The sequence below is a fragment of the Amblyomma mixtum genome, chromosome 1, assembly GCF_055824585.1.
Source record: "Amblyomma mixtum isolate Tamu chromosome 1, ASM5582458v1, whole genome shotgun sequence".
Classification (NCBI taxonomy): domain Eukaryota; kingdom Metazoa; phylum Arthropoda; class Arachnida; order Ixodida; family Ixodidae; genus Amblyomma; species Amblyomma mixtum.
Genome location: NC_143012.1, coordinates 308,487,404 through 308,502,535, shown reverse-complemented (window position 1 = coordinate 308,502,535; position 15,132 = coordinate 308,487,404). Strand labels below are relative to the sequence as shown.

At 47.1% G+C, this 15,132-nt stretch overlaps 1 protein-coding gene across 5 annotated transcripts in view; it reads right to left on the bottom strand.

Annotated features, from left to right (window-relative positions):
- LOC149372365 (proton channel OtopLc-like) overlaps positions 1-15,132 on the bottom strand; it is a 41,942-nt gene that overhangs the window by 12,303 nt on the left and 14,507 nt on the right. For 2 of the 5 annotated variants that reach the window (XM_089566826.1, XM_089566827.1), the window contains exons 3-4: positions 5,573-5,832; positions 802-916 (exon numbers count right to left, since the gene is read on the bottom strand). In XM_089566826.1, coding sequence (XP_089422952.1) covers positions 802-916; positions 5,573-5,832 — 375 coding nt within the window. Of the gene's footprint in view, positions 1-801; positions 917-5,572; positions 5,833-6,963; positions 7,466-15,132 lie in introns of those variants that run through there. The other 3 variants (XM_089566829.1, XM_089566830.1, XM_089566828.1) reach the window with 3 other exon arrangements.

Sequence of the window (15,132 nt, the reverse complement as noted above, 5' to 3'; positions counted from 1 at the left end):
GATATCTGAACGAGGATAAATCAGGAACTGAGCCAGCAGAAAGGCCAGTTTCGTTTCGATGATGAGAAAAAGTCAGCTTGTTAGCAGTCTTCTCCTTTGCTTTTCTGCTTGGTCTGCATTACTACCCACGTTATTAAGTGCTACATTAAATAAATAACATTTGCATTCTTCTTGTTATTCCTACTATTGTTATTATGATAGTTTATTGACGACAAATTACCAAAGTAATACAATGTTCATAAGATAGGAGGCACAGAATACCGACGTTTACTTGCTCCACGTATTGCAGCATTGACAGAAGCAATGCTGCGACCGTTTTTCTTGCTTTCAGGTGGTTTCATACTACATGGCCTAAGCGGCGAAAACTGTATCACCTATAGCTAACGTCTCAGTGCCTGCCTTACTGGCGCCTCTGACATCCACATACTGCTTTGAACAAAGTACCGATGCTCTACATCTACATATACATGCCCTTCGTAATCCCTTTAATATTTTTCTTATAACCACCCACACGTTCCATTTATGCTCTGCAAGGGTGAAAAATTGACACCAATTAAGCCAACCTACGATGCACCACTGCGCCCAACACAACCAGCAGACTAAGTTGCAAACCTCAGACTTGCAACAAAATGTCTTCCTCTCTCTTTCGCACAAAGCGAACAGTGATGCAAGCATTATGAAAGCAATATTTTTCAAACTCGCGAAACAGGTAGCGTGTGTTCCCTAAGCAGGTCTAGGTGCAAGTGGTGAGCGGCCCTCAGCACTGCTGAATAAATTGATCGACAAGGCAGCGGAACTTACCTCGTCATACTCCTTCATTGAGAATAAGTGGCCGTGGTAGGTTGATGTGAAGATGCATCCCAGCGTCACGATGAAAATGGCGTAGATGAGACTCAGCATTGTCGTCAAGTTTCGTCTGCGTCAGTACAAGTTGTAATCAGGTACGGGTTAGGTTCAGTACGCCCCAAAAGCTTTGCCTACGTCACTGAAAATTGCAATATAGAAAAATGACTTTAACTGGTTCATCACCACCAACTGCAACGCTGCGAGCAAAGTGGATTACAAGAAACTAAAACACAATAACGGAACTGCTATTGTCTCCTTTACCAGCGACATTCTTTACCCTGCGAAGCCCATGCAGCTTTCGTATGTAGCTGTACATTTTTGAATAATAATGGCACACGTTTTGTTAAAGGATAAGCAGGAAAAAGTATTTTGCAGCTCACTCCAGTAATTAGAATACATTTGCGCTTTTTCCTTTTTTATTGATCAGAATTAAGACCACGATTCTTGGACATCAGTTTTAATTGCGAGTTAACTATAGAATATTACTGTTAGCAAAATCTTTCTTTTGAAGATTGTCCATTACTCGCATAGAGTAGTTAAGGCTGCCACACACACACAAAAGAAAAACAATGAGAAACGTTTTTGACGGTAACAAAAACATTAGTAGCAAGAAATGCAAGTCTGCCTAGGGCAAATCTGTGGTTATACTGATTTTTATAGTAGAATCTTGCGATATAAGAAAAAACTCCGTTCATAAACAACTACACGCTGAAAAAGGCACTTGTCCATAATTTCTGGGTATGATGAGAGGTGAAAATGACGCCGGTGACCCCTGTCCAGTAAAATGAGCATCAGAATGAATACCTCTAGGAGCTGCATGGGTTACCAAGGTCACATCCAGTGCCTGTAACATGTGTACGTCTTCATCATCATCACTATCATAGTCATTGTTGTCACTGTAATCATTACCGTCTTCAATGGACCTGCCGCATGCACCGAATCGTGGAAAGATGCCCCAACGTGTGTCATCAACTTCACCGCTGACGCAGCTACCTAACGCAGTGCACATTCTTTAAACGCAGGAAGGCCAGAACGCAAGAGGTGTGCCTGAATGCATCACAATTACACAGGGCTCATTCAACCCAGATAAAACGAACTTTGTTGTTGTTTGCCTCCAACAGGACAGAAACAAAAGAACGAGCTGGAGCGAATGCAGACATGCGGATGTTGCTATGCCTGAAAAACGCACGCGTACCGTGTCGTGAAAAAGGACGTTATCAGTCGGACACGTTCTTGTTTGACTTACTCTTTTTTAAAGTGCAGCTAATTTGAGAAGTTTCTCCGTACGCCCATCGCGAGGCCACTACCGCACGATAACGACAGTCGGCGATCGACGACGTGCCCAGAAAGGTATAAAAGCAACGGTCTGACACTAGAGCAAAGAAGAGAGCGAGAGAGAGCGCTCCTCGATGCGGAGGTGCTCTTAATGAAGTCTCCGGGGGAGCGCTAAAACGAGTGAAGGCTCATCGCACTTTATCGTCGCCGGTGCCGAGGTCACATAACCCCGACACTCCGCTGTTTTAGACCACGTGGATCCTGAACGGAAAGGTAGCGAAAAACTTCCAGCTTCGCGCGTCATGACCCACTTTCTTTCAACAGCTTGTGTCCATTTGAGCCTCCTTTTGCTCGGCCACTGATCTCTTCCTTATTATCGCATGAACCCTGAACTCGCCATATCCCACGTTGCAGCGTCTGACGTAAGTATTGATAGAACTCCTGATCTCAAGGACCGAGAGCAAAAGTTGAGGCACCTATAGGAATCGGGCGGCTAGACAGAGGAGATACGCCGAAGGGGGCGATGTAGGGAGTGTGCAGCTAGATGTACCTCTGCATCAGCTGTTACTTTTTTTTTTTGTCGCCTTCACATGGTGTTACCCGCCGGGAGGTACAAAACGCGTTCTTTTCAAAGCTAAGATCGAACCAGTGCAGACGACTGGTTTTCAGAGTCCTTCCGTGAGGCTGCATGCAGGCAGAAAACACAGAGTGCTGCGTGCATGGTAAGGCTAATCAACGCCTGATCTAATTATCGTTCGTATATATCAAGAGGCGAGCGCACGTTTTCGGTCTGATCATCCGACCAGATATCGATAAAGGAGATGCAGCTTTTGAATTCCGCAGGTACTGGTGGTACTGGCCTGCATTCCCTAAACGACTGCACTCTTGAGCAAGTTTGTACTACGCAGTTAATGCATATCCGGAGTTAGTTTTCATCTTCTCACGTTGCCTTATCCTCCTTCATCCACCAGACGCCATTACTAGGCCGTGACATCTCGCAAAAGCTTGCTGTCTTATACACCATGGTAGTTAAAGGTGCACTGAAGAGGATTCTGAACTTGTCTTTTTGCCGCGGGAACTCGATCTACACGTTCCTAGCATTCTTAGAAACTGCGACTTATTGCCCTGTGTGGCCGATTTCCGTAATTAAATCGAATTAACTTCCGGCTCCCGCCTTTTTTTTTAATTCTCTCTCGTACGGTGGACGGAGTCGACCAACGCGTGAAGTGCCTTTCAGCCACCTCCGTGGAGGCTTTGCTTTCGCTTTATTTTGTTTTTAGTCTTCTATGAATAATTAGTTTCATTCACAGATAATATAGCCGTAAAACAAGCCCGCAGAATTAAAAATACGCGCGGACTATTTGCTACTACGGACTACTACATATTACTCCGCCGATGGCTGAGCGGCAAGCCGCCACGGGACTGGGTGAAAGGCACTCCACGCGTTGGTCGACTCCGCCCACCGTACGAGGGAGAATTAAAAAAAAAAAGGCGGGAGCCGGATGTTAATTTGATTTAATTACGGAAATCGGCCACACAGGGCAATAAATCGCAGTTTCTAAGAAAGCTCGGAACGTGTAGATCGAGTTCCCGCGGCAAAAATACAAGTTCAGATTCCTCTTCAGTGCACCTTTAATGACTGCAGAGAAGCTAACTGACAGTTTTACAAGTCATCTGCAGTGATGCCAAGCTCATTTCTTCACTGCCTATTGGCACGAAATAATGGCCTAAAAATGTTGTTGCTCCAGTATGGAAATGGCAGCTATACGTTAGGGGTTGCTGTGCATGCGAAAGGATAGAAGCCTTTCGTTGTTTCTTTAATTACGGTTTGCATGAGACAAGACTAATGCTGTGTAAACAAAATTTTATGTTGTGGTTTATTGCAAAGCATTTCAGGTTATCATGCGAAAGAAAAATTTAAAGCATATCTAGAACCTAATTCTTTTCTCTTCGAAACAGCGACTGGCCGAACAGGGAAAGAATGAAGTCCGAACATATAACTTAAAAATAATTGGGTCTGTTTTAAACCCGGAACATCACTCGCTACTTTTGTTTCAGTTAAGCAAGGAGGACAATTTTGAGAAAGAAAATTCAGCTAAACTTGCGTAGGTTAAAAAAAAAAAAGCAATTATAGCACGCTTCTCACTACAAAAGTGGCCCGAAGGTCACTTCTGAAAGTCTAGCATGACCTAAAGTCTAAAGTGAAAGTTCGGACCAGCGCGGCAGAATACCTAGCGCGGCGGGACCAAGAAGTGTGTTCTGCGAGGTGGTGAGGAAAAGGAAGGAAAGGAGATCGCAGAATTCTGTTTTCATATGCGAAATCTGGAGTCGGAGAAAGTCAAGCGATAAATTTGCGTAGCTCAGATTAGAAATGAAACTCCCAGTAACACTCGTGTTCGCTTTTTACTGTTTCTTTTATTTTAATTGGAAGAACAATGTTGTTTTTATGTCGTCTGTAATAGTCACTCTAACTCAAGCTCCTGGTCACTGGTTGGGGGGGGGGGGGGGGGGGTGTAGGACATAACTCTACCCCCTCCCCCTCAAATTAAGATACTTTCGTTATTGTTTCCACTAATGCCGACAACATGCTCGGAGTATAAATATTAGCAGCCCCTCCCCCGCTGTGGTGGGCGCTTGAACTTTTGTGTTGTGTTTTTTAGCGGCAAATAAAAAGAACGGGGATCACTGTAAATTGCAGCAAGTGGCGCGTGCATTTGCTAGCTTCATTTACAAAGCTAAGGATGCATGATCAGATTTTAACCCGGCGGATCACAAATCTTAAGATCAGCTAAGGACAAAAACGTCATCTGGTTAACACGCCAAGAAATACTTCCTTCCGAAGTAACGACCTCAAGTCTCTGCATATAGTGGGACCGCCTATGCTTTCGACGCATCCGGAGATGCAGGCTCAAAAAAAATTGGCAGAGGCTTAGCTTGGTTAAGCCCGGAAGGTTGCGAAAGCAAATTACGAGCAACTTAAGCGACTAAAGTAGTGAAAAGCGAAAGCGTGAGTGCTGCACGGAACGCCGGAATTAGCTTAAAGTGCTTTTGAGGTGTCCACTAAACCACAGAGTTAGTAAGGCGCCTTTCCTTTCCTCCAAATCGACGCAGTCTACAACGCTGTCTATGTTAGAGCGCATCAATGAACGCCGGAATTAGCGTCTTACCACAGAGTTGGTAAGACGCTTTTCCTTTCCTCGAAATGAACGCAGTCCCCTCTCTTACTGCCTGGGATCTGCTACGCTCCGTGGCTACCGCTGGGACCGCGCCGACGAACCGACTTGGTAGCTCAGATTTCGCCTCGGTATGACGTCACAGACGCGAGCGCCTCCACGCGTCATCAAACTGGAGGTCGTCTAAAGGTCAAACGTGACTACCGCCGGGACCACGCTGAAGGCTCAAAACCTAGCGTAGTATTGCTTTCGCAATAAAAGAGCCTGAGTGTCCTCACCTGATGGCGGACCCGTTGGACTCGACGCTTTCCTCCGTGGACGGTGGCCTGACGTGGTTGCTGGAGACGCTGTCCGGCTGCAGGTTGCGCATGCGGAAGCTCATGTTGGTCGGCGAGCTGCGGCCGCTCGACGTCGGCTGGGTGATGGTGTAGATGTTCCCGTTGCACTTGTCCTCGGCCGTAGGGCTCTCGGAGCCGGTCCGCGCCCGCATGTCGGGCAACGATTCCGCCATGTTGCCGGACGTCGGGGAGCCCGACTGCTGCGCCAACAAAGTCGCACATAAAATGGCGGTGAGTATGGCGAACGCTGTAGATGAGGCGGCGCAGACCCTGAACATGGTGAGGTACAGGGGCACATGCCACTCCATCCCACAAGCAATTCTCGTGCGTCTGCAGTTGCTAAATTTAAACTACGTAAACGTCAATCTGTTACGGCCTCTCGACATTTTTTAGAGCTTGGTAGGTTTAACATCATTATCTATTCCTATTAAAGCCAAATTTTGAGTCTTAAAGAACTCTTGCAGTAAGCATCGTTGGACGATATCTCCGGATACCAGGTAATTCCACGAGAAGGCGTGTTTCACACTGATGCCTATAGAAGCTTGCGAATGGAGAAGTATTAATACCATAGACCAATGGTCCATTCCAGATTTTCAGGAGGACACAGGGGCGCAATAAAAGACACGGACATGGAAGTAGACAAGGACGTGTCCGTGTATTTTATTGCGCCCCTGTGTCCTCCTGAAAAGTTATGAACCAACACGCCCAAATACAAGTACTTCATTCCAGCTTCTACTTAAATAAATGTTGCGCGTACTTGGAGGCTTATTTAAGAAGAGCTTGACATGGGGATTACTGGAACTGCTTTGTACACAGGATTAACGCTTAAGTAACTAGTACTTAGCTATGAGTGCTCTCAATGAGAAAAAAAATGCACTGTCTCATTTCAACGTGTGCCCGTATCTATATGCATGCAAAGTACGGCTGAGCGGCAGCACATGCATACTTGTAGCAGCTGCTTTCACAACATTTAGCTCAGCAAGTTTCACTTGTGCTGAATCATAAGCAAAGCTCTAATGCACTAAATTGCTGATAATTAGACGGCTATGCTTTCCATGCAGACAGCTAGGTGCAAAAATGAACAAATACCCCCCCTCCCCCCCCCCCCCCCCCCGCTTCTTCTTTAGCACTCAATCCAGTCTTTCGGCAGAAACATACTAACTAGCTGCAATTCCATATCCGAATAAGCGAAGCCTTAACGTCTTAAGTTGCTATCTAAAATCTTGTCACCACCACCGCCTAGACTTAGCTCAAAGTAACCACAAGCAGGCCGAAACCGCACGAGGAGACGCACACCGCGTAAGCGTGAACAGAAACTTTAGAAACCAGACCTCGCCTATGTATCTTTCCAGCATCTGCGCGTAGCGTGTCCTCCAGTCCTCCGAGAATCGCATCGGTGTCCGACAGAGTGTTCGACTTCGCAGGCCTCCCCCTGGGCTCACGAGGTGGTGGGGGGTGTCGCAGCTAAGAAGGTGGGTCTCGTGCCGCTACGTAACCGCTTACGTAACTTCCGGACCCCCAGCGTTTCGCTGTAAACAGCGTCGGCCTTGTCAAGCGATGGAGCCACTGTGGCTGACGCCTGCGTGTTCCTGTTCTGCTCACGAGACAATCGGGCTCCCGTGCCGACGTGACTGCTCCCGGGCCAACGGTAAACGCGCCCGTGCACCCCATATCCGCTGCGACCGGTGACAGCTACGGGCGAACGTGAGCTCGGCAAGATCCCTTGGAATTCGTTATAGAGGTGCTTCCGCTGCGCCGTCCGCTGGGGACCGGCGGTGGCCGGTGCCTGCTGGCGGGCGTGCTCCCGGGTTCCCCGGGTTCGAAGAAGCCCCGGCGGGTCGGGGTTATGCGCCTCTCCTGAAGCGGCGCGCATTGTTCGAGCCCTATTTTTGATTTTCTAGCCGTGCTTTGCATGACTTGTCGTTCATGACTTGGCGGCGTGTCACCCGCAACAGAGAGGACGTAGTGGCCAAGGGCCAAAGCTCGCTCGCCTACCCAAAGGCGTCTACACGTTTAGCCCGACCTCCACAGACAGGATTCCAGTGGTTTATACAGCAGGATACAGACTGTAGCGAACAAACTCTGAAAGTCTTCAAAAGAAAGAGAACTTTCGCGGCGCGGTCGGAATCGAGGCATCCGCTGGAAACTTCAAGCTTCAATGCATCAGCGCCTCAGGTGGTCGAAATTGATCTAGAGCCTCCGCTATGCAGGTGCGCTGTAATAAAGGCTTCTACGATGATTTCGATCTCCTGCGGTTCTTTACCATGAACCGAAATTTCGATGAACGGACGCTTTGCCACCACAAAAGCCAAGGCTCTTGAAGTTTGTTCTTATTCAGCTCGTTGGCAAGTCTACAGAGCGCGCTTTCTACGTAATTAGGAGCAGATAAGTCACAATGAAACAGTACTCGCTGGCATCGAAGTACGCTACTTGCATTTCCATTAGCTCACATGCGGCGATTGCGCGCATCCACTGCCCCGGAAACTGCAGCAGCTACACACATGCGGACGCCGCTCATTTTGCACCACAGCATGTCACTCGCGTGTCGATATATCGACTCATCGGCAAACCTCCTGCGCTATTGAAATCGGAAATTGGGGTGCAACAGTACACAGATCGCCAATGCAAACGCAAAAGATGATCCAAGTTTTAGAACGCAGTACATTTTTTAAGTAAAAATTGGAGGAGACACTTAAAATCCACCTCAGGGTATAACACGACAGCGTAATGGGTTAATTCCCATATTATTAGAAGGTCACTCTCTACTTTACATTCATAGAACTTTGGGAGTCCCTATACCACTCCTGGTGCAGTGTTGCCGCGGTTAGGCGATGCGCCACTGCCCTGCAATGGCAGGTGCTCCCAGCGGTGGGCCTTGTGGAGATCTATTGTGAAAGCTACGCCATGGAAAACCACAGCCTCGTTAAAAATAATATGTCCAAAGCATAAAATGCTCAGAAGCGCGTGCAACCCACGGAACACTAACACGCTGTCACCTCGGCTACGTATAGTCCTCTGCTAAGAAGTCGCTAATAGCCAGTCTAAAATAATAATCTCGAATGCTTGGTCGTTGCCTACCACCAGCACCCAACAATGGGCTGCGTATATTTGGCCGTTTTGATGTGCTTGTAAAAAGACAGTTGAATCCGTTAGGTGAGCGCCATACAGGTTACAACAGGCCCTCTGCAAGTCTCCGAAAGTGAATGGCCCCCCAAGTCCGATGACACCCAAGCACAAAATGGGCAACGGCGCGCAGGAAATGTTGAATACGTTAGGATGCATGTCAGATCACAGTGGCGACAACTGCCGACGGCCAACAGCAGACTGCGTGGGCATTCCGTTTTTATGCACGCATCTTCACCCAACCCGCAGAGCTCTGCAGACTTTGAGAGTGTTTCTCTACACTCGTACGATATCTGCTCTTGTCCATGCGGCGTGTGTGCGTGCGAAATAATTATTATAACAAGAACATTAAAATAAAAATACAAGAAACATGAAAATAGCGGGATTATATTTCAGACCATTCTCTTTTAGGTATGCGTGGCGCGACATCCCATGCAGCGCCACTCTGCACCGAATACAATTTTGTGACGTCACTATACTTTTTTTTGTGAGTGCCTTCGGCCGGAACGTTCTTAGCGCCTTCGATTCGACGCGCTGTGTTCCGATTCCCCCAAAAGTATGTTTGGCACGTCAGTACCTTGCGCATCCTGATGAAACGAAGCAGTTTCGACGTCCATAATAATAGCCTCCGTCATGTTGATGGGGACGCGAGAAATGTTTGTCAGTTGCAAGAAAGGCGGCCGGGTAAAACTTTCAAAAAAAACTTTGCGAAAGAACGTTCCGCTGTTCGAACCCTGTTCTGATTCTGTTCCTGATTTTGAAATCACTCGACGGCTAAGTGACGTCAAAATGACGTCGACAGAAAGCATACCTATTGGAAAAGTCCCTTTGTTACACCCACTTCTACAGTTTCTGCCCATCGGCGAACGCGGAAAGTGTTGTTCCAGGAAGAGAGGTATCCACGAAAAACAGGAGGGACCTGCTGGTAGACACGTCAGTGTCGGTGAGCATGAAGGGTAGCACAACAATGTGGCACCCATCTCACTCCTGACAGATGCCACGTTATTCGATGTGCTGTCTCCGAAACGGCATTTGACATTGTTCCTAAAATGTTTTCTTTGTGCTGCCGTCAGGCACCATTGTGCGACAGTAAATGGCTTTGACTCCTGATGTGGGGCTCCTTACGGATTTGTTGTAAGCAGGTGTTTAAGTCGGCTCGTTTTCGTGAGTGCTACTTCTTTTCAGGCGTGGTAACCTTCCATAAGTGGAGCACAGAAATTCTACGCTGCCGCTCTATTGCTAAATCCACTCCCAACCTGAGGGTCCCGTTACCAAGCTTAACTCTGTCGCATGAAAAAATAAAAAAAATTGCACTGTGTTCATGGTACAGTGGCAATTAGTCTTCAGTCCACATGTTCCTTATGGATTAAGACCACCAGCATAACAGTCTTACCGACCGGTCTCGCATCCAGATGCTAGGCCAGGAGTCAGCAAGATAAACTGCTAATCGCAGTTTATCTAACTGCTAACAGATAATCGCTATATTACGAACTTTTGCCGCTTTTTAAGCGAGGCTTGTTTGCACTCCTTTTTATAACTTTCTTTCCTTTTTCATTATGCCTGATGGCAAACAGCTCGAATAAAAAAAAAATAAACTAGTTCTGAGCTGGGTGCGAGCAGACTGAAACTAGCGAGAACGTGCAGCAGTTATCAAAAATAAAGATGCCAAGTGGTTTGCCTCTCTACCATGTAGTATGGTCTTGGCATCCGGGCATATTCTAACTTTAGAATTGGTGAGGAGGAGAACTCTTCTCTCACCTTCAGTATATAGAGTTGAACGCTGGCGATAACGAGCCACCGAGGATGGGCCCGAATAAGTCCGCTTGGACTGTATACTTTTGACAAAGACTATATGTGGCACCTGGCGTAATGAGAATACGCCGGCAGTCTTCTGACACATGCGACGCCAGGCAGGCAGGTGCGACGTTACAGGCAAAGGACAGACATCCTGACACGCTTTATCGCGATATGAAATTCCTCTTTGCGACACTTTCTCCATGCGCAGTTAAAAAAAAAACCATCATATGCCAAACGATCTGATGGTCACCTTTCTGACCAAGAGGAACCGGTTGCTCGCTTCTGGAGGGTCGCTGTTGCAGAAAGCTGGAAAGCTCAAAGCCATTCTTTTAGGTTACTACACACTACGACTGCGGCACCGACTTACTCAAGAGAAATTCTCAGCACAATATGTCGCTGTAAGAACGCAGATATTCTAACTGCCTTAATACCAAGCTCATCCCAGACAGCACTAGCACTGAAAAGTGAGCTTCGCCTGTCACCCACAAAATTGCTCATTGAATCTTTCTAGTCTGCCCTACACGCCTAGGCTCTGGAAAAATAGGTATTTTGCGGCTGTCGTGACGAATTATCCACTGATACACTAAAAAGAAGGAACAATAATTAAATTTCGAGACGAGATCAGGAAATTTGCTTGAATGCTATGGCCAAGGATTGTGCAGGGCAGGAATAAGTGACGCCGATGATAGAGTGGCTTTTCTCCTGTTGTGGACACCATCTGTTTGATAGTAGCGACGACGACGATGAGAAAGATACTAAACTACTGCTGGTTTCATGACGTTAATAAACACTACACTATTACTGCTCCTACTGTACGCTCGCTATCCACAAACTTATGTGGCTAGTCGCATGTGACGTCTACACTGAGCATCTCATAATGCCGACATCATTGAGGGAGCAGGAATAAGATGGAGCGTCGTTTCTTTTTAGATCAAACGCATCAACTTTGTCCCAGTAAAGTCATTTAATGACACAGTTTATTTTGGTCCAGCAGCTTTTCGGTATGAACCGCCTCTCCTGTCGATGGCCCTCTTTGGTACGTGCATACATGCTCGCAAGGATCACAGCAGCCGAGCGATAGCGACATAAACGAAGGTGCAGGAAAAGCATGGAGGGAGGAAATCTCAGGAGGGGCCCTCGCTATCCCAGCTGCACGCCAAAAAGTGTGCCGGAAGTGACGCGCTTTCGCAAGGACTGCTGGGAGTTTTTGGCCGACGGCGCAGCCAATAGTAACACTGGGCGCAACGGAGTCGTCTGCTGCATTGTCTGCTGCGCAAGCGCGCTGTGACGGCGGCCAAGTAGGGGGGTGCTGACTTCAAAAAATGTGATGTAACCGCCTCTCTTAGTTAATTCATTAATCCATGATAAAAGCAAACTCGTACCGATTTGCTCAGCGTCCTCCGCCGACCCGTATGACCGGAAGCTCCCGATTCCCGCGAGAAAAGCAGCAGCACCGAGGCGTTGTTCCAGACGTGACGGCAGCGCGGACAAGCCAGGGGCATCTTGCGCGGCGGCAGAACGCGCGGGCCGCCAGCTCGACCAAGACATCACGCACAGACTGTCGGAGCGAAAGGCAGAAAGGACCGGAGCCGACCAAGCGTGCCGCGGCTCGAAAACATTCGGCTCTTTTAGGCTCTGCGTCGAAAGGCCGCGGAGATGCACAGCGTTCTCAAAAGGAGATAAAAGCGATGGCGATTCATAATGCCGCAGTACAACTCTTTTTACCGGTATTCCGTGGATTATCGCTGAAAACGTTTTGTTCGCTTCTGCACTATGGCCACTTCGGTCACTGCTGTCGGTCTGTGTGTCAACAGCTGCAATCGTTAGAGCGAGTAGCGTTCATGGTTTATGGGAGTTTAACGTCCCAAAGCGACCCACGCTATGAGGGACGCCGTAGTGAAGGGCTCTGGAAATTTCGACCACCTGGGGCACTTACGTGCACTGACATCGCACAGTACACGGACATCTAGAATTTCGCCTTCATCGAAATTCGACCGCCGCGGCCGGGATCGAACTCGCGTTTTTCGGGTCAGCAGCCGAGCGCCATAACCACTCTGCCACCGCGACGGTGTAGAGCATAGTTACATTATATGCCCGTGTATGGAAGGAGGCTGAAATGTCTTTTAATAAAAGTTGGTGTCGTATTGTGCTAGAAAACGATTTTTTTTTTCTCAGGAAGCGTTGCACGCAAACCGTGAAGACACTTGCCTATTCAGTGATTCATCTGCTCAGTTACATTTCTTGATGCGCCGTTCACTAGAACAACAGCACTGTATGGCCGCGCGATCAAAATCATAGTCAGCACTGGTTCGCTTTACATATGAACACTATACCTACAGTATGGGTATATTAATAGAACATTTATGTACCAGTGACCCACATTCGCAGGTTTCATGGTTCTTGAAACCTATTCTGTGTAGATGATGACTTTACGCATCTGGTAATCTTTCACTACCTTCTTTATCCCTTCCCTTACGGCGCGGTGCAGGCGTCCACTGGGATATGCGAGACAGTTACTGCGTCATTTCCTTTCCTCAAAGCCAATTTTCAAAACCAATCGACGAGAGGTCACCTGTTCCGCGCTGTACGTTATTTTTAGCACTTATTCTAACAGACAACGATGGACGGTGTTTCGAATATTAGGGTTTTTCAGTAAGCCGCAAACTAAATACAGCTGTTAGCGCGCACAATGGAAATGTTTTCTGTATCTCTAGACTTGAAATAAATATTGGCAGGTGGTGAACTTTTTCAGAAACCGTCGCTTTGAGGAGATAGTTGTTCAGAGGAGGGATAGCAAAAAGGACTATGCAGCTACGGCAAGCAACCAATAGGAGAGAATTAAGGAGTCAGAGCGATTTACACGTAATATGAGCTGCTTGGTAAGTACAGAGTTGCTCAATCTATGTTATGTTGTGCAATACGATATGTTATTTATAATGTGACTTGTGATGTTATTTATATGTTATGTTATATGTTATAGTATATTTGTCAGATGTTTTAGTTTCCCCTAAAACATTTTACGAACACTGTTCCCATTTGGAGTTTTTGATTAATTCGCTCTCACCCTATCATAAGCTTGCCGTCCCGGCTAGCTCAGGCGGTAGAGCGACCGCTCTGGTGAAGCGGTAGCCCCGGGTTAGAACCCCGGAGCAAGACGAACTTTAACTGCCAAGTTTCAGAGAAAGCTGTATATATTTCCTTTGCAGCCATATGGCTGCGCTCGGTTGGATGCCAATCAGTCATTTACTCCCTTAATTGTTATAGTATATTGTATGTTATGTTAAATGTGCAGCTTATGTGGACCAGTTGCGAGATAGCTTTGTAAGGCTAGAATCACATCCTCCCCGAAGACCTCCTCCCCTCCCTTCCATTACGTAAGATCACAATAAGTTTCAGGGATCGCCTTCGACAAGAGCGGTTAAGTGATCGTTTTACGACAAGCAAGGTTGCTTGTTGGGTTTTTGTATCTTCTACACGTTTGCTCGTTTTCTTTTTTTTTTGTTTCTTGCTTTTGCGGTTGCCTTTAAAAACACACTGTGTAGCAATAATTTAATCATTCAGACAAAGCCCCCCCCCCCCCCCCCCCCCTCACTCCTTTTCCCCTTCAGCATGGGCTGGCACTGCTGCTTCATCGGGTGGACCAGTTTATCAGCTTTGGGTGCCCACCCAAAAGATTTATCGGAGCCGAGGACAGCGCCTAGCCTGCCAAGTTGATTTTTTACAAAGAATTCCCTGGACAGAGGGCTTATGTCTTTTTAATCAAGATGCCTCTCGCTCCTATCTCTGCTAGGAAAGGGGGGGGGGGGGGGGGGCATTCTTTTCCTGCGCGCTCTTGGAGAGAACTCAAGTTCCTGTTTATGGTAGACAAATAAGTGTACACTTGACTATCACTGCATTGCGGTATGCGACATGGAGTGTCTGGTTCCCCGCTGAGGCAATCAGTTCGATACCGTTCACAATAACCGCGTCTATGTTAGATTAGGGCGAAAGCCAAAACCGCCCATAGCGCGACCTGAATGTACTCTGCGTGCACTTGGGGAGTACCCTTTATCTACTTGATTATTATTTTATTTGGTTTCAAAACTTCCTGGACAAGGAAAACGAAAGGAAAAAGGTACAGACTGCCAGACTTCGATATAAGGGAGAGTGGAGAGGTAAGGCACAGAATCAGAAATAAGACGCTATGCGGTGACACTCACAACACCAAAACACCCGTAAGAACTAGGTGAAAAGACTAAATAAAAGGTCTCAAACAAAATAAAAAAATAAAGCCGCCCACAAGCGCACGCGTCAAGATACACTCCACTTAATAGTAACACACAGTGCTTATGAATAAAGGCACACTCAACTCAGTCCAAAGATACAAATTATGAAAAAAAGAAGCTCGCATCAAAAAATGCACTCGACTACCCAGTACGAAGGCGCACAATTTGAAAACGAGGATAGCAGCACACAATGCACAGAAATCAAGGCACACTATGTCCATCGCAAAGGTCCAAAACGTACAAAGGAAAGAAAAAGGCATAAAATTCACCAGAACCAAGGCTCACAGAACAAAGCATAAGGATGCCCAAAGCGCA